At 27.1% G+C, this 25625-nt stretch overlaps 3 protein-coding genes across 8 annotated transcripts in view; 2 read left to right on the top strand and 1 right to left on the bottom strand.

Moving 5' to 3' along the window:
• LOC136989690 (LIM domain-binding protein 2-like) overlaps positions 1-10808 on the top strand; it is a 118933-nt gene extending 108125 nt beyond the window's left edge. For 3 of the 4 annotated variants that reach the window (XM_067287912.1, XM_067287909.1, XM_067287910.1), the window contains exons 10-11: positions 2377-2516; positions 5478-9820. In XM_067287912.1, coding sequence (XP_067144013.1) covers positions 2377-2516; positions 5478-5795 — 458 coding nt within the window. In that variant the 3' untranslated portion in view covers positions 5796-9820. Of the gene's footprint in view, positions 1-2376; positions 2517-5477; positions 9821-9997 lie in introns of those variants that run through there. The other variant, XR_010882944.1, reaches the window with a different exon arrangement.
• A 450-nt stretch (positions 10809-11258) lies between these two features.
• LOC136989699 (choline kinase A2-like) lies at positions 11259-20507 on the bottom strand. Of its 2 annotated transcripts, XM_067287935.1 has the most exons (9): positions 20324-20507; positions 18486-18717; positions 18290-18420; positions 18124-18213; positions 16530-16588; positions 16292-16379; positions 15498-15603; positions 14940-15113; positions 11259-11420 (listed from the first exon to the last, which is right to left on the bottom strand). In XM_067287935.1, the coding sequence occupies exons 1-9, from the start codon at positions 20446-20448 to the stop codon at positions 11358-11360; spliced, it is 1068 nt and encodes a 355-aa protein (XP_067144036.1). In that variant the 5' UTR covers positions 20449-20507; the 3' UTR covers positions 11259-11357. The 2 variants fall into 2 exon arrangements, with proteins under 2 accessions (XP_067144036.1, XP_067144037.1); XM_067287936.1 differs by lacking the exon at positions 11259-11420 and having other exon boundaries at positions 14939-14976.
• Positions 13347-25625, top strand: part of LOC136989700 (kynurenine formamidase-like) — a 46043-nt gene continuing 33764 nt past the window's right edge. The window contains exon 1 of one of the 2 annotated variants that reach the window (XM_067287937.1): positions 13347-13591. In XM_067287937.1, coding sequence (XP_067144038.1) covers positions 13511-13591 — 81 coding nt within the window. In that variant the 5' untranslated portion in view covers positions 13347-13510. The remainder of the gene's footprint in view (positions 13592-25625) is intronic. The other variant, XM_067287938.1, reaches the window with a different exon arrangement.

The raw sequence follows: 25625 nt of genomic DNA, 5'->3' as shown, positions 1-25625 counted from the left end.
TGGTCTCCATTCAGCTGTAAAATATCTCAGCTAAACAAAAATGTTTAAAAATCCAGCTGTTTTATTCTGAACAAACATCTTTGGCCTTTCTCAAAGGCCATTATCAGAATGTAGAATCTGACGACCGTTGAAAGTGATCAAAAACATTCTCTTACTTCAACAAATAAAATACATTGGTTTGTAATAAAATGCTGCTTGCATTCTAATTGCTTTTTACTCTGATTAGTTTTATCCTTGCAAAAATGCTCACTTTAAAATTTATTAAAATTGTTTTCTTAAAATTATCATTTTTGACTATTTTGCACCTCCCAGCCACAGGAGATGCAATCCTTGCATCGACCATGTACGGAGAGATGATCCTTGCACTTGCCAACATAGAGACTTGGATCATCTCTATCCAAAAACAAAGCAATCGATGGAAATAGCAATTGCTTTGTTCTTGTATTCATTTTTCACACCTATTCTCTGTTAGGCACACATAATGCTGTTTTTATATTTGGCTCCTACGTCTAAATTTCATTAGGCATGCTCAGTTGCACAAGGGAGCATGAACATTGTTACTTTAATACCTCTGTGTATTGAAAACAAGTCATTTTTCCCATTTAAGTGGACCCTCATTACATTTTTTGATTCCTCATTGCAATTAATGGAAAATGGTAAAGTTTTCTCAAAATTGGCCATTAAGAATAAACTCAATTTTAAAAGCCCATAGAACATGGGCTAGTGACTATGGAACATCTCATGACAAAACTGCGTGATTTGTGTGAAATCACTTTCTCTCATGCTCGTGCTACGATCTTATATTTCCAAAAAAGTTATAAACTCCTCTATTTTTTATTTACATTTTTGGATTCTTCATTGCAATTAATGGAAAATGGTACTAGTTTAATAAAATTTGATCAAACAGATTTTGAGAATGAACACAATTCTGTAAGCCATATAAAAGAGGTTTTGCTAATGCTCAACTTCAAATATTTACAAATAAATAAATAAAATAATATGTACTGATATTTTTAGTGTTTTTTTAATCCATCTTCAAGAGCATATCTAATACATTTAAGCAGTTGACTTAATAAATTAATGATAGCTTGAAAATCTAATTTTTATATATTTAAACTTGGAAATTGAGAAATTGGAACATAACAGAATGTACTCTACATTGCCACAGAGATGAGATAGAAATAAACATAGATACTAATTACACAAAAAATTATCATATGATTAACAAAAGCAATTAAAAAAAATCCAGCAATCAATTGTATAACTTTTCCAGCAAAAAAAATTTAAAACTGTGTAAGGCATCATCTATTATGATATTTTATTAAAGAAATTTTTATATTGATAATTATTATAAAATGGCAAAAAGTATAATTTTGAGGGTAGATATGAGTTTTATAAAAAAAATATGTAAATAGTAATAATGAGTAAAATTTTCATTAAGTCCAACCAGACATGAGATAGGACACATGACCTGTCTATGTCCCCACTCCCTCAACCTTAACCAACAAAAGTTAATAGCATGATTCCTTCTAATAAACAAACCTCCCTGCAAAATTAGAGAAATTTTTGACAAGGACACAGGAGTTTGGGTGAACAAAAATATATATTCCCCCCCCCACACACACACACACAAACAAAAAACAAACACAAACATCCATACATACAGAAAAGCCCCAACTTTTTTGCATTTCTGAACATTTTAAGGTCATGAGTCTAGAAATGTAAAATCTTAGGGGGTCATTTTTTGATGGATTACCATACTTTTTCTTTGTTATTTTTAACAGCCATGAAAGCAATTATACAAAAGTAATGATTGGTCAAAAAAGATGTTTGCATTTGTTTATAATTTTGTAGGAAAATTAACTGTTATCAGGACTTGATAAACATCTCTAAATAAATTAATAATGTGTTTTCAGAGTTTAGTGTTGATTTGTTTTTTTAAGTATTTACTGGAATCTTAATGAGAGTATTTTTTCCCTATAGAATAGATTCAGTATTAAAGGCAAATGATATTTTTCTTATTTAAAGTTATTGATGTAACTGCATAACTCTCAAATTCATTACTAAATTTCATAATTGTAAGCACTTATGAGATTTAATACATAAATGTATTGTTAAATATTTATTTAAATAATAAATTTATAAATCTAATTAAAATGTTGTGTCAAAACAATTTAAATTTTTCATTTCTTAACCTAAACAATTTATAATAATTTTAATAATATAATCTGCATTTAACAGTATAGTATATTTTAATAAACATTTCATAGATTGTACAGTTTAGAATTGAAGCTTCTTATTTGTTTATCAAAATTTAATATGAAAGAAAACTTAAAATAGAAGTAATAAATCTGTTTTACTTTATTTGATGGATAGAAACACAAAGACCACCAAGTAAAAGAAGAAAGAGAAAATCGTCAACAACAAACAATGCTGGTAATACGACAGGTGGTACTGGAACTGGCAAAAAGAAAAATATGTCTCCTGGTCCTCCTAATTTTTCTCTTGCATCTCAAGTATGTATTTTAGTATATATGAAAGTTAAATTATTAAAATTGCTGTTAGTAATAAAAATTTTTCTTTACACTATTTAAATATTAATATAATAAAAAATTATAGAAAAACTGTGTTTTATCATATTATATTATATTCAATAAAGTTTCGATTCGAAGTATTAATAATTTTCATTATTGATAAGAAAATTAATTTTACCATTTCAGTCATAAAATTATTAATTTTTTGAGTAAATCTCTATACTTTATATTATCTTAAGATTTTAACATTGTCTTTGCTGTTAATCTTTCATTAAAGTAATCTTCTAATAGCAAGGCTTTAATCAATATAAAGAAAACTTACTAAACTTATGTGGGCGTTGTATTTAATTGTGAAAACTGTAACAGTTTTTGCAATTAAATTCAAGGCACACGTAAGGTTAGTGTGTTTTATTTATAACCTTTTATTGTTTGCATGGCATCTGATAAACTGTGATTTTTAATTTAGTCAATAATAATAATAAATTATCACAATGCAGTTAATTTTCTACTTAAGTGTCTTGTCAAAGTGATATGTCTCCACTAGGTTAGCTAATATCAGTTTGAATTATTATAATAAAATGCATGAGACTTTATTTTGTGAGAATTTGATTATTACAGAATATGTGCATTCTTGTGTTACAATATGCATGTTCTTTCAATCTGACAATCAAACATCTCTGTATATAAGAACATTATAATTATTTTTTTTATTAATTGTAATATTAAGAAGATAATTAATGTTTTATCTGTAATTTCGTAGAAAAAATTATTTGACTAAATATATGTACAGGGTATCCATAAAGTCTGTGTGCAATTTAATTAATTTATAACTTTATTAGAATTTGTGATAGAGAAATTATGTATAATGTATTGGAAATAAGAAAATCTATATTTTTTTTTTAATTGTTTTATTGTATTTTATTAAGTTTTCACATGTCTACCATCATTAGTAATACAAAGGGTAATATAATTTTGTAGTTCTCTAAAAACATTTGCCAATTGATTTACAGTAATGCCTGAAATCACATTAGTTATTTTAGCTTTCAAGTTTTCTAATGATTCGGGTTTGGTTGCATACACTATTCTTTTCACATGTCTCCGTAGGAAAAAAATACCTAATGGAATCAAGTCTGGCAAATGTGGAGGCCAAGAAAATGGTCCATCTCTTGTGTTGAAGAGTTACTAAATAATTTTACTTAAAACTAGGTTCATTAAGCTTTCTAATATTTTTTACAGATTTTTTTTCTATCACAAAGTTATAAATTTTTTAAATTGCACACAGACTTTATGGACACCCTGTATTTGTAATTTGACTATTTTATATTTCTATTATATGGTAATCAATTTTGTGATATGTGCAAAAATGAGAGGTTAAGATTAGAATCTTTCAATTATTATGTTTTAACAAATAAAAACATTTTTATAAATTAATAATAATATATTTAGTAACCATACTAATTATAATGAAAATTATTACAGATCTGTTCTTGTGCATTAATTATAATTAGAAATGGTTTCAAAATTTTTCTTTGTTTTATTAAAAGCTTTGAAAACTAATTTTTTTTATCTAAAAAAATTTTAATTTTATGATATATGCAACATATGTAGCAGAAAATAGCATTAACTAGTAAAAAGAAAGGGGAAAAAATTAATTTATTTGACATAAATGAAGTATTTTGTCTGTTAATATGACTATGATATCATTCTGAAATTAACAGAAAATGAATTTGACTCAAATTATGAAAGTAATATTACAAAAGGTATTGAAATTTTGGAACAGTAAATTTAAGAAAAAGACTTTTAAAAATCTGTTGTTAATAAAATAGAAACTTAAAATACATGGAAGTAAACACCAAAAGCCAATAAAACATAAAGAAAGATATAAGATTATACTCTTACCCTATTTTAGTATTATTTAATTTTAAATTCATTATTGTACTAACATGATCATCTCAGCACTTTCTTCACTAATATTACTGTCACTTTCAAACAGTAAATTATATTCAGTATATCTATTGTATTACTTACACTATTTTTTTTTAAAGGATTTGACTGCAATATTCATATTAATATTCTTAACAACATTTGTGCTTTATTGATTACTCAGTTTTATTATACCTTCACTTTTTAGCTTCAAGAAGCAGCGAGACTTTTTAAGGTATTTATAAGATGGGGGAAAACATTTTATGTTAACAAATATAATATTCATTGATCTTTACCTATTTAAGTTGTTAGAAGCTATAAAATACTTTCTAGAATTTCCAAAATATTGTTACATTACATTGTAATAATGCTGATAGTCCACAACAAACAATAATAAAGTAGCAAGTATCAAACAAGTGTAATTTGTTATCTTTTGACTTTATATTCTAATATTTTTCTCTAAACTGTAATTTTAGAAATAAAAGTCAGGTTATGAGAAGACAGGAACCTGTAATATTTTAAAATAATTATACTTAGCCCATTTTTTTTTTTGTGTTAAATATTAAATTTACAAAGTTTTGGTAAATAAACTTGAAAAATTTGACAAGCATAAAATTATATAAGAAAACTTCTATTAAAATTATGTATGAAGTACTAAAACAATTACTGCATAATATTTCATAACTTGTTGTTATATATATTCTGATTAATATATCATTTAAATTTTAAAGAATTAAACTCAAAATATTACATAAATTTTTGTTCTTTCTTTGTCAGTACATATAAACATTGATTCAGTTTTTAAATTAAAAGTATTTCAGTCATTTCAAAATAAATTGTTTTAATGATAAAAACTTACTTATTCATTTATTTTATTTTTATTTTTTAATACTGATATATGGAAAATAGAATTGATTTTTTAATGTGTTTACTATTTATATTTTCTGTATACTAATTATAATTATAATAAAAGCTTTAATTATAATTTCTTTTTAATGAAAATAAAACTTCACATTCTAGGATGTCATGGTGGTCGGTGAACCCTCTCTTATGGGTGGAGAGTTTGGTGATGAAGATGAAAGGCTTATCACCCGACTCGAAAATACTCAGTATGATGCTTCTGCTGCAGCAGCAAATGGTTTAGATGAAAATGATGATTTCACAAATAATCCATTAAGTAATGCACCAAATTCTGGAGGTGGACCCCCTCATTCAGCATGGTCGGGACAACAGAATACAGGTGCACAGTCTTCCGAAAGAAACCCCTCTGGACAGGGTAATGCTCCTCAGCAACCTAATCAAGATGACAAGAAGCCATCACCTGCCATCAGTCAATAATTTTGAAAAAGACAAATTATATATATGGATATCAAGTATACAATTCACAAAAGTCCTTAAATATGCTCAAGATGTGACAAATTTGTATGTTTTCAGCATCTTTTACAAGTTAAAGGTTAGAAAATTGCCTTGGAACAGTTTATGAACGTTTAATAGACAATGTACAGCATTATTAGTGATTTTCAAAAAGTGATTAACTTACTGAAATAGTTAATTGTTGTCCCTGTTTCCTATAACTTACTTCATTTAAATCATGGAGATAAAATTCTCTTTCATTTTTCATTAATTTTTGAACTGTTAATAGAATTTAACTAGATCTGATATTATAGAACTTTGTTTTTATACATGTAACAGTATATAATGATTATAGAATTCTGCATTTTTCATTGAATTGAAAATTTATCACTTCAAATTACAATTTAAAGAATATATAAAATTATTTTAAGCAGTTTTTACTGTAAAATTTCTCTGAAACTTTATATATCTCATTTAATTATATATATAGTCATTTATATTGCAAAGTTTTTTAGATGAAAGAAAATTAAAATGTATACGAATTATTACTTTCTTTCACTTAAATTAAATATTTTAATTTATTTATTTTGGTTAAATGCAACTTTAAAAATTTTATGAAACTTTATATATTAAAGTGTTTTAGCTTTTTATTGTAAGACAAATCTCTTCTGCCATAATTTCAGTGCTGAAGACAGATTTTATTAAAACATTAACATTAGATTTTGATAAATAAAGTCTGTAAAATAACAACACATTAGATAAATTAGTTTTATTAATATATTGATATTTAACTTAGTAATGAACAAGAACTTAAAATAAAACTTTTAACATTCATTTTATAATACCAGTTTAGATAAAATACAAGAGAACAAATCGTATACCATATTAGAATATAAATGTTAGTCTAGTTTAAAATATTATTATTTTAATATAGGATCTTAGATAATAAATTTTATAATACAAAAAGTTATTCTACATTAACAATTAATAGTTATATAATAAAAAAAATTGATAAAAACTTATTAATCATAAGAAAATATTGAAAAGATTATAAAAAAATCTTGTAAAATATTTTATTATTAAAACAAAATAAGTAAAACAAGTTTTCATTCTCATAAGAGACTTATTCAAACTCTCATAAGACACTTACAATTTAAGAAAATATAATTTATTTATTTAATTATGTTATTTTGATAAGAAATTTTTAACACAATTTTTTTTATTAGTGACTTTTATGATTGCAAATATTTATCATTAAAAATATATATATTAATAACTGAGTTGATTTCTAATGATTATGTAAAAGAAGAGAGATGAGATAGAGGTAATACAGAAAATTTTTGAAGTCATAGTTTATGATGATGATATTTCATTTACAATAGTATTGTAGATCTAAAATTTATTATTAGAAAGCTGGCCAGATAGTTGGAGGAGAAACTATTTGAAAGTCTTTGAGAAATATAATTTCTTTATATTCATTTATAAATAATAAAGTAAATTATAGTAGTTTCAAATTGTTATTTCTCTGCTATTTTCTATAAAAAGAAAAAGGAATATATATTTTATTTTATTTTTTTTTTTTTGAATAACATCAACCAAATTTCACAAATATTTTGAAAAAGTGCCTTATGTTACCAATAATTTAATCAAAAAACTTCTGTAAAGGTTAATTTATAAATTTAAGAAAACTTTTTCTTTGAGTTTTGAATATTTAATTTTTGAAGGATTACAGATCAATAAAAAGAACATTTCCAACTAAATAGGATTGATTTTTAAGATAAATAATTTTAATATGATGTTTTAGAGCATAGTTTGCCATTTTTTCTGTAATAATAAACTGATTATCTTGCTTTAGTTTCTGTTACTTAGCATCAGTATATGCTTATTTATTTTGTTTTTTTTTCTAAAAGTTTTAAAATAGATTTAAAGTAAAACTTAATGGTTTAATGTAATTTTCTATTTGCAATATAAATGACGTTATATATAATTTTTATTTATTTTTAGTTATCACTTTTAAATGGTTATGTAAATCTTCATTTTGAAAAACAACAATCAATATATACACACCTATTTATAAATATACGATATTTATTCAAAAGCTTTTGAAATTCGAATGAATGTTTTTTAGTTGATCATATTTTGATATGTAAGTTAAATACTTATATGAGTACATCCGTCAATGAAACATTTTTAAAAGAATTTCTTTTGAATATGAACAGATGTTAAAGCAATTTTCATGATTTATAATATAAAATAATTTTATAAAAATTAAAAAAAAAGTAAATCTTGCAAGAAATATCTAATGCGAATGTAGTTTTTCTCAAATTATTGTATTTATAAATTTCTATATAAATGTTTAGTAATTGATTATTCAGTATTTGATTTAAAAATTTAAATTCTTTTAATTACTTTTTTTGATAATATAATTTTAAAATTTGCATCATAATTTAAGATTTAACTATTACAAAAATTTCATATAAATTCTTCACGAAGTTGTGAGTATTTTCAATGCTGTGCAGCTAATTGCTAATTCATATATTAAATAATAATTTACTTTGGCTATAGACAAGTATTATGAATCTAATTGTTGTACAATGTAACTAATTCACATTTTATAATATCGGTAAAATTTTTAATAAGATTTTGAACTCCGAGCAAAGACTAGAATTTGACTGTATTTCTATTGAATTGAACTAAAATTTTGAATGATGATGATGTGGAAAGTTGTTTATGAATAATAATTTAAGATTGTAAGATTTGTGTAGATTAAATTTTCAATGAATCTAAACTATTTAAAATCTGATATAAATTACATTACAAAAAGTCTAATTATGGAATGGCCGATCCAGACCACCGACTGTCGTCTTATATCCAGCATTTCTTCTTAATATCTTTAATGTTTTGGTACTGTATTTGAAACATGACCTATTACAGTATTTATCTATAAAAAGTTTGTGCCAAAATTGATTAAAACAATTATTTTAGCATATATTAGAATTATGAAAAATTTACATTCTTAGTCCCAAGGGATGTAAATTTACAATCCCATAAGTTACAATGTTGATGTCCAGTTAAGGGCAGAATAACCTGGCATTAACTGCACTGCATTTATACTTCACAACAGTTCTTATTCAAAAGATGATATAATTAATTTTTTAAAGTTTTATAACTAAAAATGTTTGATTTAATGTCAGTTTTTTTTTTATTATACAAGTGATCAAAATATTTATTAAATTTAATATGTAATAATTGGAACTTAGAGATATTATATACTATTTAAATTATTATAGAAAGATCTTAAAGTTTTTTGGTATTTAAATATAAATTTTCAGTAATATGGTAAATGCGTATTAAAAATTTTAATAACTTTGCACGAGGAATGTATCTTATGTTCTGCAAAAATTTAGGAATAAATGTCGTTCGTTAAATTCCAAATTTAAAGGAATTTTTACATAAAAGTCAGGCTCTTAGAGAAGTGCATTTTGTCCATTTAAAAATGGTATTTATATTTTAACCTCGTCAAAAAAAAAAGTGTCATTTTTTCACGAAATCAAAATTTTCATTTTCTTTAAGATTTATATACATTTGTTATGTTCATAAATTAAGTTGTAGAAATATATGCTGTTGAAATTTTATTTCAAACGTGGGATTTTGAGGTTTATTTTTGCACAAGCTATATTGCATTTATATAGAAACTTGTTTGGTTAATTGTTGTTGTTGTTTAAGTTAACAGAAAGTTAAGAAATTTATTGCCATATAAATAAATTGTATACAGTTTTCGGATTTCAGTGAAATATCAATATTTAATATATTATAATTTTTTCATATTAATGGTGAATGGACAATCTGTAATATATAGAATTATAATTTTCTATTTCTTTTGACTTAAATGTGCTATTGTATGTAATTTAAATGCTAGACGATATCTTTATCTATATAAACCGTACGAAGTTTTCATTTATAGTACTAACTATTTAATTTATTACTTAGTTTCAGTATTAACAATATTATTTTAAAAATAAACTTTCTAAAATCATGTTAAAATAAGTAACTACTTTTAATGGAATATTTTTAAAATTAATAACACTTATGTTTTTAATAATTTTATTTATTCAAACTGTGATAGATTAAAATTTTTTAAAGCGTAATGTTGTTATTTCACTGAAATTTTTTTTTTTTTAATTTAGAATCGATGGAATTTCTTTCGTTGGAACAGATTTCGAATAAGAATTCTTCTGACTTGTTGAAATTGTTGATAAAATATTATACGAATTAATTTTTAAAAAAATTTATAAGTGATGTCTGAAAGACAAAATTACATGAATTATGTTAATAATATTTCTATTATCATTCAGAAAACTTCTTTAGTTTCTTTATATTTTATTAATTTTAAATATAATACTATATAAAAGTTTATAGAAGAAGCATTTTGATATTTAAAATTCGAATTATTTCAAATATTATTTATTTTTCTTTCTCATCTGCATGAAAATGTTGAAATTACATCAGAAAATAGTTTAGTGTTATATAGTTAATATCATGGCAGTATTTCTTCTATTGGAAAAAAAAAAAATCACTATGTAAAATATCGGTAAATCATTTAATCGGGAATTTAAAGTAGAATTTTATATCATTCATAATGTACTTCTTTTCATATTTTTTAATAGTTTTTGTAGAATCATGATTAGAACAACATCAGTCAAAAAGTTACAATAAATGAAAAAAAAATGTGATGCACAGAGGAAGATATGTGAATATTACGAAACAGTATGCTGAAAGTTGACAGACAGAGACTGTAAAATTCAGTATACAAAGGAGTTGATTGTGAAATATGTATTTAATCTGCACATGCTACGGATAAATTGGACAGGAAAGTATTTTTTATTTCAACTGTTTATCTTGTTTATTATTATTTGGTGATATGTCATTCTTTATTGTAATGTGTTGTCCTATTTCTTAAATGTGAATATTTGGTAAATAAATGGATGGTGTTTCTGATTTTCTTATTTTATTTCTATCCTGTTTAAATTTCTTTATTCATAATCATATGTTTAGTTAACAATTTATATAACACAATATTTACATGTATTGACGCACTTGAAACCATGTCGGTAATTGTTGTCTCCCGAACACTATAAAGTGCAGACGCACGGACACTTTGCAATCTCCATCTTAAGTTTATTTCAGTTTAAGTGTCCGTGTGTCTGCACTTTATAGTGTTCAGGAGACAATTTACATGTATAATAATATAATATAAAATTCTGTTTAATTCTAAAATATGAAACGTTTTAGTATTAATATAATCTCTGATTTTAAAAGTATTTCCAAGTATCTTTAGGATAAAATCTAAAAGAATTGCTCATAATTTAGAATTATCCAGAATTAAAAAGAAAATTAGTTTTTTTAATAGTTTAATTATTACAACTATATAATACATTATAAGTTTCCCTTTTGTGGTGGAAACTGAAAATATAGTTTCAACCATTGTCAGTAAGCCATACAAAATTTTCATCATACATTCATTTCTTTAGATGATACCTTTGATTCTTACTCTTGTAGGAACTTTTTCTTTTCATAAAAGTAACGTTCTATTCTGGCTTTTATGAAATCCTGTTGAAACAAATAAAATATTTAAAATAATACTGCATGGAATTCTTAATAATAATTTAGATGTATTTATTTTTTAAAATAAATAACAAACAATCTATTGAAAATTGATTTAGAGGAATACATTATTTAGTGAGCAATAATCCGAGTCGTTTAAAAAGGCAAAATATTTTGAAATCAATGTTCTCTAAACAAAAGATGAATTCTAATGTTAGTTTACCACCCTACAAAAATGAAGCATTGATGAGTAATTTGGAGTAATTACATTTTTTAATGCTAAACTTTAAATGCCCCAGCAAACGATACTTTGAATATAGAGATATTCAAAGTATTGCTATGGATATAGAGATGCAGATGATGCCTTTTCGCACAAAATAGTACGGTAGTATGTCGTTAATTTTGGTACGATAACGTTTTGTAATAATCCAAAACTTAAAATTTAAGTTTATCAGCACAGATTTATCAATGGGCTTGTAAATCGGATAAATCTAATAACTGGTAACGAAATTGGTTTCTGATTCAGATTTTGTTAGAGGCATTGAAAAATTGGGAAAGTAACCTAATAATGCAATTGTATGTTCCAAATGTGATAAATGTTCAATACTGGTGTAATGTAACACAGTTCTACCAAGATCGGGGTACAGTTGTTACATTGTGAACAGTCTTTGGGACGAAAAGTGAGGTTGCATCTTGCTTGATACCACAGGACGCCATTGCAGCTAGCAACTGCATGTATTGTACAGTACCTCAGATGTAAATATATAATCCAAGTTATTGCCTTGATATCCTCTCGTCGCGTTAGCAACTTCTAATTGCATTACTATCATCATCGCCCTCCTAACAACGTTCCATGTCTACGATTATTATCGTTAGGAACAAGTTTTGAAATTGGAACGAAAGTGAAAATTTTATAGAATATTTTTAAACCAGTCAAAATTATAACACGGCACTTCTACAACACTGCTGGAAAATTGGGGAAATCCCTCGTACAACACGGTTTCTGGTTTCGCTCTGACACGGTTCGAGAATTTGGAAAATTCTCTATTCCGTACAAAATTTCATAACTTTTTAAGTACAAACTCTTTATTCGATATTTTTTCATTCAAGTAAGCACACGTGCTATCTCAAATTTGCCCATGGATTTTAGAATATTGACATTTATTCAACTGAATTTGTGCCTTTCAGGTTTACTTTAATGAAAACTGATAGTGAAATTTGTTTCTTCCTTGTCCTAACTTTCCTGTCGTCGTTGCTTTCAAACTTTAGCCCTTAAGACTGTCATTGTATATTCATCTTCGTATTTAGTAAAGTTTATTTAAACCTTTTCAGGTAAGTGTTATTAACCTTTTTTAACCGTAGTATATAATCATTCGTAAAAATGACGAACGAAATACAACAGTATCCCGGTACTCGAACTGTTCCTAACTCGAACAGTTCGGTATTCGAACACATTCTGAAAATAATCGCTCGGTCCTCGATTGATCAAACACGGTCCACTAGAACAAATTTTCGATTAATAACAATTTTTATGGTAAAAATTTAAAAAAATGAAGACGTTGCTGATATTTCTGATCAACAAAAAAGCTCAGATGACGACTATACTTTGTATAAAGAAAACGCCCTGGTTTAACTAAATATTTACGCGTAATACAGTACTTTTAATTGTAATTGTTAGTTAATTATTGATTGCTTTGATAAACAAATTTCTTTTTGTAACGAAAAATAATACTTTAATTAACTTTTGGATTAGTCCTATGTTTCGTATAGCACGAATTCGCTTAACATGGCACTTTTTCGGAACGTAACTATCGTGTTATAAGAGGGATACCTGTACTTTATTTCTCAACTATATTGTATGGTATACGGCCAGTTTTTCTACACGAAATAATTTCACTCAATTTCTAATAGTAATTTCCATACAATTCTATTTTTATGAATTTTTATTAAAATCATAAGACAGACGACAAGACGGAACAAATAGAATTTTGTCGTCTGTTTTTTCCAAATCAACCAACGAATGTCGAGAACTTAAACCACGTGATTTTGATGTATTACGTAATTCGTAGAATCGGCATCCATTTTGTTTAAATATAATGAAAGTGTCATGCGAAGTGAAAAAGCATCCGAGAAATGTGAATCCACGAAAAAATTGGAAAATTAATAATGAATTTCAAGTACGTATGATAATTGTATAACGTATTACACTTTATTTTTTATCATTCTTACGCATAATGAGGAAGGCATTTATTTAAATCAACAATACGCTCATCATATATTTACTTATCACTAATTTAAAATCATTATTATCTACATACAGTATATTTAATCCTGGAAAAATTAAAATACCATCTTTTCAAATAGGCCTGTGCTCAGTATTTTTAAGAGAGTGAAGTTTTCTAAACTATTAATTATTATTTTTCATAATGTACTTTGTTAATTTTTACAATATAGGTATATAGAATAACACCATACATTAGATTAAAGAGGTACTAAACGGGTACAAAATAAATATCAAGTCATATACAATACCTGTATACTGTTTTTAGTGTAGTGAAATTTGGTTACATTTACCGGTTAATGTTACCTATGGTTCCAAGATGGCGGCTCGTCTGATTCCAGCAAGGAAACAGTGGGGACGCATGTTCTAACCTAACCTATTCTAATAATCTGGTTGGTAATAATTATGGTAATTTATTAGAATAGGTTAGATTAGAACGTGCGTCCTCACTGTTTCCCTTCTTCTATTTGCTGGAATTGGAGACGAGCCGCCATTTTGTATACTATAGGTAAATCTAACCGAAATTTTTGTGTTTGAATTGCCAAATGGCAGAAATTAAACTCAAAATCTCCGTGAACACTCCTTGTTTTTAAACAATTTTGCCAGAAACTGAATTGAATATAACTATTCATAGCCTACTGTTCGATACTGTCAAATAATACACAGGGTGTATCGTAATAGAATAAACACAATAAATCTTTGAAGTTTTTTAAACTATTTGAAATACAATTAGGTTTGTTGTATAATAACCAGTAACAATTCAAGTTTTTATTGATGTTTAAAAATTTTCCATGTGGCTTCCGTACGTAAACTTTGTCTTTTACAAAGCTCCAAATACAGAAATCCAGGGATGTAAGTTCTGGGCATCTGGGTGACCAGGCAATCGTCAGGCCTTGAAAGTCGCCATTTTCTATAACATCACACTAAAGTTTTGCACGCGAAAAAAATAACTCGAATAGTTTAAAGCTGTTTATTATGGTCTTAAAGAAATATTAAACTAAAGCTTTGAAGAAAGAAAATGTTAACTATTTATTTGTAGAATTATTTATATTAATAAATGCTGGAAATTAATTCATAAATTATTTACGCTATTCAGCCTTTCAGAATAAAATGTTGAAGAAATCTACATTGATTGTAATGTGTAAAATAATAAATAGATTATGTAATTTATATATACAGTGTTAAAGTTAAATTAAATATAAATTATATCTATGTATACGCAAATTAAAATGAATAAAACATACCAAATAATTGAAATATTTTTTTGAATAATCTTCAGTTCTAGAAATGGAAATTAGATGAGATGCCAAACGGAGTACTTTTAACTCGTTTAAAAGATGATCTTCGATATTGGAAGGATTATTACGTTCATTAATAGGCCAACAGCTCCAAGTTAAATAAGTTCTAATAAACAATAACTATAAAATAAATTTATGAATAAATTTAAGAAATTTTTGTGAAAATTCTAAATAAATTTTAAATATGACTTCTTAACTTATAAAACTCGGTTGGTTCCTTTTTTTTGCTTTATAAATAATTTTAATACGTTGACATTTTTTTAACTCTTATACTTTATTCAGTTTGTTTTCTTTTATTTTTATGGTTAATTTTCTGTCGAATTATCTCCTTTGCTAATTGTGTCAACTTAAACCTCATCGTAAGACAATTTCTGGTGATAATCTCCAATGTTTGAATAGTGTAAAAATGTATCTTTTATCTGATTCTTCGAATATATTTATATACACACTTTAAGAGAAAATTAATACTAAGAATTTATTATTAAATGTCTGTTTTCAATTTACCTGTTGTTCTAAATTTGGATAACGTTTATAATTAATTTCTACATGAAATGGATTCTTCGGACAATCAATACACCATTGAAAAAAATATTCGGCAATGTCATAAGCTCTATTAAAATTAAAAAGTAAAGATGTTTAATTAATTCCCTAATTGTTAGGAATTGTCACGTATGATTTAATTATAATTCAGACATTTTTAAATAAAATTTTTAATATAAATATAACCAATTTTTTTTAATTATAGTTAAACTACAGCAGGATGTATCACTCGGAGTTGACCCTTTAAAATTGCGAATAACTCTGAGACACGTGCTTGTAACAACACGAAATAGGGCTCAAAATGTTAACTATTCATACAGAGTTGATTGCGTGTCATAAAGAGGAGCAAGGTACTATACTTCTAATGCCAGTGTGGAAGAGATCTAGTCGTTATTTGGAGATAGGGTCATCTCAACAGGTTTGTGATCACCGCGATCGTCAATTTAAGTCCGCCAGATTTCTTTCTGCGAGGACATTTGAAAGACAAGTTTTATGCAAACAAAGCAAAGTCTGTCGGACAAATGATAGAAAACATTCAACATGAAATTGCTACCATCGACAGTGACATGCTACGGAGGAAATTCCCGAGTTGCATTGAGTTTGGACGTTGAGGAAGAACCATTTGTAGTATGGATTTGTTTGACATTAAATAAAGTATGTTCAGCTTTTTACAGCTTGCCTTTACGTTTACGCTCCGGAGTTATTCGCAGTTTTACAAGGTCAGATCCGAGTGGACATCCTGTATTACCTGTAATTACCTGTAGTTATAAGAGCATCGAGCAAATCCTAAGAATACTATTCGATCTTCCATACAAAACTTTTTATTATTTTCGATCCTAATATTGGCTGGAAAAAGAAATACAGTATAAAACAGTTATCACAGTAAAACCTTAAAATAATTAAGAAGATGATTCTCATCTGGTACGATCTTCAAACAACTTATTTTTAATTTAAATGTCTAAATAAATTATTAATATATCAAAATAGTTTACTTACATGCATTTAAGTTATTGTGAGAGAAAACTACGGAAAGTTTCATACTCTTCAGCTTATTTCTATTTAAACAAAAATGAAAATTTAGATTCTGTATTAGTACTTTTTTTGCTCTCCACCTTGTAGGCACCGAGAGGATCGTTTTATCAAGCCCATCGTGGGTTCGTCCAGGCTAATAATGGGGTGGCTGTGTGGTGAGAAATGGGACCTAACATACTGGACACCTCCGAAAAATCCCTGGGGTTCTTTGATTCGCCCGGTTTCGTTCTCGAGTCTCCAGGGTGTGGTTAAGACTGACAACCTTAATCGCTTGACCATCCGGAAATCCCTACAGGAAAACTCCGACTATCCGTGGTAATGTAAATATATGCTACCGCGGATAACTGAAAACTCGGATAAAACTGTTATGTATATATACGGGAAAGTATTGGAATCGTGTCAACTTTGACCTCCGAGTTTATTTTGTAAATCTCGACATTTTCAGACCCCTGAACCCAGCAAAGTCAAGAAAAGGGGGAGGGGAATTGTGTGCTTGTATGCTTGTGTGTTGGTCTCTACTTCGTTTAACATCGCAGGATGGGATAAAGATTAAAAAACGAAATTTGGCACTGTAACTTTTACACAAGGGATGTGATACTATTAAATTTTGGTGGTTAAAGGTTGAAGGGTGGAAAGATAAAGTCGTGTCCTATTACGGGTGGGGTCGAACTTAATAAAAATTTTAATTGTTATTGGCATTGAGAATATTTTTAGAAATTCGTCTCTACCCTCAAAATTAAGCCTTTTGCCTTTTTACTAAAATTAATAAGATAAAAAGTTTTTTATAATTGATTTCCTTTTCTTATTTATTGATAGAACCTCATTCTGGAAGATCATAAAGGTTTGATTTTGTTACACGTTTATATATATATATATATATATATATATTATTTTTTAAATTAAAATTCCAAATAATTTGATAAGCGCGACAAGGATAACGTAATCTTTTTTTAAAATATTATTTGGGAAAAATTCCGAAAACAAAACATTCCTGATATTTTATTTCCTGATATCCTAATATACCAGGAAGTAAAATAGCGTATCACAATGCTTTGTTTTCTGATACGAAACAATTTGGAACTTTATAACAGAAAAACAAAGGTTATTCAAGTACGCCGTTCCTGAAAACTGATGTAGTTTTCAATTTCGAATGTCAAAAAGTCATATTTTACAACAGATCTATTAACATTTGTTATAATGAACAAGTCGTTCATTATAACAAATGAGAGATTGCAATATTTCTATTCTGAACTTCAAGAAATTTTCTCTCTGGATTTCAAAGATTTGCTAATGTATTTGATAACTTCGATAGATTAAAACTTTAAATATTTATTAAAAAACCAATTACAAACTTTACGAAAATACTTTTCAAAGCAAAGTAAGTTACTTCCAAACTACTTCCAATTCCAAACAGTATCCCAGATAATTGTTTATAATCTATTGTTAGTTGTATAATCCTTTAAGTTTTCTATTCTCTTATAGAATTGATTGTTTATCTAAAACAATTTAATATAATTAAATATAAGGTCGAACTTAATAATATGCAAAAATTCCTTACGTTAGCCATTCTAATTCATCCATCAAATTAAATGACGAAATAAGTTCAGAAATTTTCGAAGATGCTTCTTGCAATTTTTCTGATAAATATCTAAATAATTCGTCAAAAACAGTATTAAATTTTAACTAATAATTTCTAATTTTACGATTTTTTTTTCTATCAATACCTTTTTGTTTCCTTAAAAATTGTTATTCTTTTTTCGATAGGAAGTTGCAACGAGTGAAGTTTAGCTAAATGTGTAGCTACTGCGATGGAAATATTTGGATTTGATAACTCTTCATAAGTTAGGCCGTCACCCTATAATACCATCAATTTTTATTTTATGCTGTTCGTTAGAAGGTATTTTTTATGTATAAACTTACTTGTAAATATTCTTCTAATCTATATTCGGCAAAAATACCGAGCAATTTGGGTCCAATTTTTCTTTCCGAGAGCAGAGTGAAAATAATGGCTTTAGTTGCAATTTTGTCGTAATCCGATTCGTGTTCCATTCGAAATATTCGAAATACTATTTCTGTCGGTCCTTTATTATTATCCGAAGGATTTTTATCATCTTTCAACGAACAGTAATAAATTAAACTTGTAGGGGAAATTCTATAATGAATTACATAGAGTTTTATTAAGAAAAATTACGGGATTAGAATCATATTAAAGTTTAATTACAATTCTTATTCTTATTATTTCTTTTGCAATCTTTAAATTTGTCATTATTTGTAATACGTAAATATTGTTAAGGAGTTAGTGTATGAACTGAGGATATACCAAATATACAGTATTACCTACAAAAATTCTTCGTATGCGTTTATATAATTAAAAAGTTTCGTTTATAAAATTTGAATTTTATATATTTGAAAGAGAAAACTGCCTGCGCACTTATTACAGCATTTCTCCAATTTTTTTTTTAAACCTCTGCATAAAGAACTTCCTAGGTTGGTCTACAAACCATCCCTCTATTACCCCAAGGACTTCCCGATCAGAAGCAAATCTCGTCCTCTTCAGGTCCCTTTTTATAGCTGGGAAGGAATGTTAATCTGATAGGGCGAGATCCAGTGAATAGGCCGAATGGTCCAGTAATTCGAATTCATTCGCAATTTCATCTGTCGTTGCTGAAATGTAACACTTCTGTTACCTCGAAATGGCCAGTTCAGAAACGTGTCATCCATTTCTTCACTGTTGTAAAGGGAGAACAGTCCTGCCCTACAGTCGCCTTTAATTATAGAGTCAAATTAACCATCGATAGAAATTATATCCATACGTAGAATATTAATGTCTACGTTACAAAGTTCATCTATTAATCACGGAAGGTACTATACAGTAAGCCCCACCAACTCAAACTATTTTTTTTCCGAAAAACTGTGCAGTAATTTAAAATTTTTTGGCGATAAAAAAAATTATAATTAACGAGTGTTTTTCGACATCCGGAAGTCTTTACGATACCGTGCATTATATTACTGTAGTCGGTAAATTACTAAAGACTTTACATTGCTGTATACAATAGTCACGAAATTCTTTCAGCTTATTTTCTGTAATAATAAATTTGGCAGTATATCCTATAAGGCTCAGTAAAACTTCTGTATGGAGCTCTGTAATAAATTATTGTAGCCTATTATATATTCTTTATCACGTTTTTTCACGTCGTGGGAGAAAACACTTTCGTAAACTCGAACAATTTTTACTTTTAATAGTTCGAGTTAGAAGGGTTTAATTATTTGAGAGCCATTTCGATCTTTTAAACAAGCACTGACGGCGCTAGGATTTACGTAAGGGTAGGCGGACGGATGGGCAGAGACTTTTGGGTATGCATCAGCCTATCCTCGCTCCACCCTTGAGCCGTTCATAAATACAACTACACGTACTGTATATTTATCACGTTAGATCAAATTAACAAATTTTATATTTTTATAACAATCTTTAATGACTTACCAAAAGATTTTAAAAATATTTCCTATAACATGCGAAATTAATCATCGATAGAAATTATATCCATACATAGAATATTCACCTCTACGTTTAGAAGTTTTCCATTAATCTTTATAAGTGTATGAGAGCCATGTCGATCTTTTAAACAGGTAACTAACGTTGTTGTTATTATTATTATTATTATTTTTAAATGAAATTCTGTATTTTGCATCTGAATTAACATTCAGTAATCGTTTTGGGTAATTTTTCTTCACCCGCGAATAATATAAATTGCACCTACTTGATTTCTCGAATTATTAAGTTTGATGTGTTCGCATTTTTCCAACTTCCTCCTATGTAATTTTGTGCCATCAAATGGGCTTTTTCGCGAATTTCTTCTTCGCTAAATAATTTTATATCGGACATTTTGATCGAAGTTTTGTTAATAATACTTGTATACGTTAGAATACTTATCAGAAAGTTGTTCGACTCTAATGATAATCTATTTACCTTTGTACTTTAGAAGTTTGCTCTTCGGTAAGTTATTATATTTACGTAATTTTTTTCTGTTATTTCGATTCAAAAGTAAATATAGATAGTTAAATGATAAATAAATACTTATACTGTATAATATTCCACGACTATACGTTATTCGGTGTCTTTGAATTCGAGTAATTCAAAGACACCGAAAAACATGGCAGAGCATTTCAATTACCAATAACTTTCATTTTTAATAAGGAAAATGAATGAGAATTAAAAATGTTGATATATCGAGGTATCATTTGTATACGTTGGAAGGTATTTTTAGCATAGAGAATTACCAGTGTATAGAGATTTTTCACAACTAGTATCTAGTTATCTTGATTATGATTATAAGAATAAAAGAAATGTAGGAGTTAGGAAATGGATCGAAGATGAAGAAATTCGTGCAGAATTATTACAAGAATTGGTTAGTGAAGATACAATTTCACATAAGAATTCATAATTATTATGAGGCGTATTCATTGTGATTACGGATATTTGCTGAAAAGAGTACAGTAGAGCATCGATTATCCGACTTAACTGGGGACTCGGGTTGGTCGGATAACTGAAAAGTCGGATAACCGAAAAGTATGAAAAAATACATTATTAGTATAGTGTATTAGGCCTGGTTTAAATACTAGCCTCCCTTTCATGGTCGAGCCAGTGCTGCCAGCTAAAACATGCAAAAATTTAACAAAAATAATATTAAAGTAGCCAAGACATAACCAAATATTGTAGCGCCACATCACTAGCGGACATTTGAATTTGCCGACTAGAACGTGGTCGGTTAACCGATAAGTCGGTTAATCGGGGGTCGGATAATCGATGCTCTACTGTATTTTCAAGAAATAAAAAATTCGTAATTCATTAATCGCAAATGTTTATTTTTCACTTCTGCCCCTTCACTTTAATTTTCGACGCCATTTTGCATACTTAAAATGAGTAAACTTTATCGAAAGCTCGAAAATGTTTTAATGAACAAATAAAGCTAAACAAGTCTAGATAATCGTATAAATAAATTTAGATAATGGAAGGTATTACACCTATTTACAAGGAATAATGTCTAGCTTTAGGCAATTTCAGTATGTTGTATTTATATCGAAGACAAAGGATATAGATATTTTCTTGTATTTTTTTTAAGAGAAAAAATATCCGAAAATATGCGTAAATTAAAGGGAAAAAATAATTCGCAATATTTTATGTCGAAAATGCTAAATTTATATTTGTTTGTTTTTTTTTTTATAAGCTGAGTAGTCATGGATCAATTCTCTACACAACTTGAAAATATTAAAAATATATATATATTTAGGGAGTTACTTATTATAAGGTATAAAATTGTGTGTAGGATTTACGATAAATGGTTATAAAAATCTTAGAAGAAAAATATCATTAAGGTTCAAAATAATATATTATTTTTATTCTTTTTCATCGTTGAACAAACATTTAAAATATTTTTATCATAAACCCAGTTACCCGGTTAAACTTCACAAACTTCAGTTATATATTCACAATCCTACCAAGAAATGAATTAAGTCTGGTTAATGCACACTGTACAGAAAACCAGGGCCGTCGAGTATTTGTACCGAGCTTGCGGGTAGAGCGGGAACCCCTTTTCCTCTTAAAGGGTCCTTTTAACCATTTCCCTCCATCTTTCGCACAAACGAAATACATTGAATGTTTATTTATTAATAAAAAGAAGTTTTAAAGATTTTTATTTTCTGTTAGTAAAAATAACATCAATTTTATAGGGGTAGGAATCACTACGGGGCCGGAATTTTCCTCCGCTTCAGGGAAAAATCCCCAGCTTCCCTTTAGCGAAGCAAATATACAGATACTATATATGAAAATTTTATAGTATATGCGTATATAAAGGCTATTCCTGCAATAAGTATTTCTAGAAAGATAAGATTATTGTGCCAACCAAAGGCGTACGAGTTGGGGGAAGTGGTGGGTAACTGGCCTCTCAAATTCTGACAAAGTACAAAAAAAAAAAAAAAAAAAAAAACAGCCAGAGAAAGAAAAAAGATTAACAGATTATCAATTATAGCAAATTAAAAATTAGTATTTGTATTTGCAATTTGAAAAAAAAATATTGTAGACCTATAAATTCCCACTGTCGTCCGTCTGCCTGACTGTCCTTCCTTAATTTCGAGAGCGGAGTTAGATAGATGAAAGTCGTAGATTAGATATGGAAAGCGTAGGAGTGGGAGGCCTCGATTAACTATGTGCGAACTTTCTACAGGTTTAGGTTGTTTTCTACGCCACAGAGTTCAATTTTGTTTTCCTAGAAAATATCTAGTAACGAAATAAAGTATAAAAATATATAATTTTATACTCTTTTTTTGTTTTATATGGTACTGTTGCAGTAAAATTTACGTTTAATTGGTTAAATTTTGAGCCGATAAGATAAAGTTTCATAAGCTAATATATGTATACTAACTTACGAATGCATTTTAGTACATTTAATGATATTTACATTTAAGTACATTTAATGATATTAGTGATATTTAATGATATAAGTCATATTTACATTTTAGTACATTTAATGATATTTACAATGATATTATACATTTAATGCATTTTAGTACATTTAATGATACTTTTCTAATGCGACAATAATAGTATATTATGCAATTAGTTTATAATATAGGCGATTATGGCATGAATGGAAGTTTGGCACATGACTGGAGCGAGTGGGCCAATTTCCACGAATGTCATAATCGCTAATTATAAAAGAAATTTTCATACGGTATTTTATGGTTAGACTACACCTATAACACTATACTTATGGAACTCAAAATCATCTATAAACACAGTGTATTGTTTCATACAACAATAAAATGATACCGTGCCAAAAAATTTTTGTGGCATGGCTTTATGGCTCGGGTGCCACAAACACTGTCGACTTTTTGAATCGAATTAACATGACTTCCCGCTCGTACCAGAAATTCGTATACAGTTAATCGGGGCTTTCTGCGCCTAATCTTTCCATACTCGGTCTTGAATTTAATTTATCTAACACCATTCTCGAGATTTAGGAAAGACAGACGGACGGAAGGTCAGGCGGAAGACAGTGGGAATTTATAGATCTACAATTTTTTCAAATTGCAGCCCAATTAATTCTTATTTGTTATTAATTAAATACAATAATAATAATGATTTATTGCCGCATTAGAAAAATATCATTAAATCTACTAAAATGAATATCATACTGACAAATCAATCTTTATCTTATCGGCTCAAAAATTTGACCAATTAAACGTAGATTTTACTCCTACAGTACTTTACAACATCAAAAAAGAGAATAAAATTATAATTTTATACACTTTTTTAGAATTAAAGCTGGCATCAATGAGATGATGATAACATTTAATTGTAATTGAAAAAATATATATTACAATATTCTATTTTTTTTTTAAAATATTTATTTATATTTTACACATTATTTTTAACTTGAGAATAAAATAAACATTAGTAAAGACAATATGTTAAAATTTCATTATAATCAAAACAATTTAAATGAAATAAAATGAAAATAATGTGTCTTGAGAAAATACAGTATAAAGTAATATAATAAAAAGTTGGTTCGATATTGTTATAATACATTGAACATTTAATTAAAGCACATATATAAAATAATTTATTAACCATAATATATCTACATTATAAAATAAAGTAATATATATATATTATGGCTATCATATATAAATTATTTTATACACAATAGAACCCATTTAAGAAGTCAAATTTCTATTTACACCATAAGACGTGTGTTAAAATTTCCCGCTTAACAAGTTTTCCCGTGTAAGAAATTCCAAAATATCGTTCCCATCTACGACATTTTACCCAATTAAGAAGTTTATGTTGGAGGCAAATCGTAACCTTTTTCTTCACCATAACTTTATCACTTATAAAAATAGTAAAGTTTTAGTAAAGTAACTTCAGGTGTTCACCGTATTGTATATCAAACACTTGCACACCTGAGGTGGTCGCTAAATTAGTTGGGTCTTATCATTTTGTACAATTCCTCATAAGAGGTTTTCCCAAGTAAGAAGTTTCTTTTTTAGAGTGGTCCCTTCAAAAACTTCTTAACACGGTTCTACTTTAATTAAAGAAAATATATTTGATATTATACATAATTGATACTTTCGTTCGAGAATAAACGTGGAAATAGCACGATATACATATTGATTACGCCATTTATTACATATCCAGAAGTCTTACAATTTGCTGAAATTAAAATAGAATTTTTTAAATAATATAACCGATAATAATAATAATAATAAATATAAATTATTTTGAAATTTCAAATAAGTATATAAACTGAGGAAATTAATATTGTTAAGATGAATTAATTTGAAAAATTACAATCACTAACCTGGGATAAATTAATAGAGTATGATCATTGTGTAACTCGTTGCAGAGTTTCATACATACCTGTTAAATGTATATATCTTAATTAATTGATTTTTGAGTCACCTTGTTCGTGTTATAAATTCCAATAATTTAAATATTTATAAATATTTATATGTATATTTATTAAATATACAGCGGTTAAAAATAAATCATTTTTAAAACACTTTCTATGAACTTACACTAGTTAGGATATTTTTCTTATCATATAATTTTTCTACAATTGTATAGTGATCTTCGTTTTCAACAAGAAGAAACTGAGAAGAAACTCCTGCATTCGTTAATGCCTAGTTTGAAAAATATTAGTAGATAATAAATATTTCAATGGAAATGACGTGGACAAAAAAAAAAAAAAAAAAAAAAAAAAACTGATTTGTTGTGAAACCGTGTTGTATTGTCTTGGAAGTGTTGAACACAAGATCGTGTTAATAACAATCACTTGGCTTTTTCCGCCTTTATTTAGTTGACAACTAAAATAAACTACAACTATAAAATATATAACTATAAAATAAATCAACTAAATAAAGGTGGAAAAAGCCAAGTGATTGTTATTAACACGATCTTGTGTTCAACACTTCTAAAAAATAAACTATTAACAAGATTAAGTTAAAAGTGAAATAAATAGAAACATTTTTATATTATATTTACAATTATTTAACATTTGTAAT

Source organism: Centruroides vittatus, unplaced genomic scaffold, assembly GCF_030686945.1.
Source record: "Centruroides vittatus isolate TY-2023 unplaced genomic scaffold, ASM3068694v2 scaffold_752, whole genome shotgun sequence".
Lineage (NCBI taxonomy): Eukaryota > Metazoa > Arthropoda > Arachnida > Scorpiones > Buthidae > Centruroides > Centruroides vittatus.
The sequence above is the reverse complement of the archived record's forward strand: the minus strand, read 5'-3'. Positions and strand labels throughout refer to the sequence as shown.

Excerpts from the sequence above, each read along its gene's own strand:
- LOC136989699 (XM_067287935.1), bottom strand. The coding sequence starts at position 20,448 with ATGTCCGATATAAAATTATTTAGCGAAGAAGAAATTCGCGAAAAAGCC. Across the intron at positions 18,421-18,485 it reads GATTAGAAGAATATTTACAA|GGTGACGGCCTAACTTATGA; the intron begins GTAAGTTTATAC and ends ATGGTATTATAG. Across the intron at positions 15,604-16,291 it reads CGATGCTCTTATAACTACAG|AGCTTATGACATTGCCGAAT; the intron begins GTAATTACAGGT and ends TAATTTTAATAG.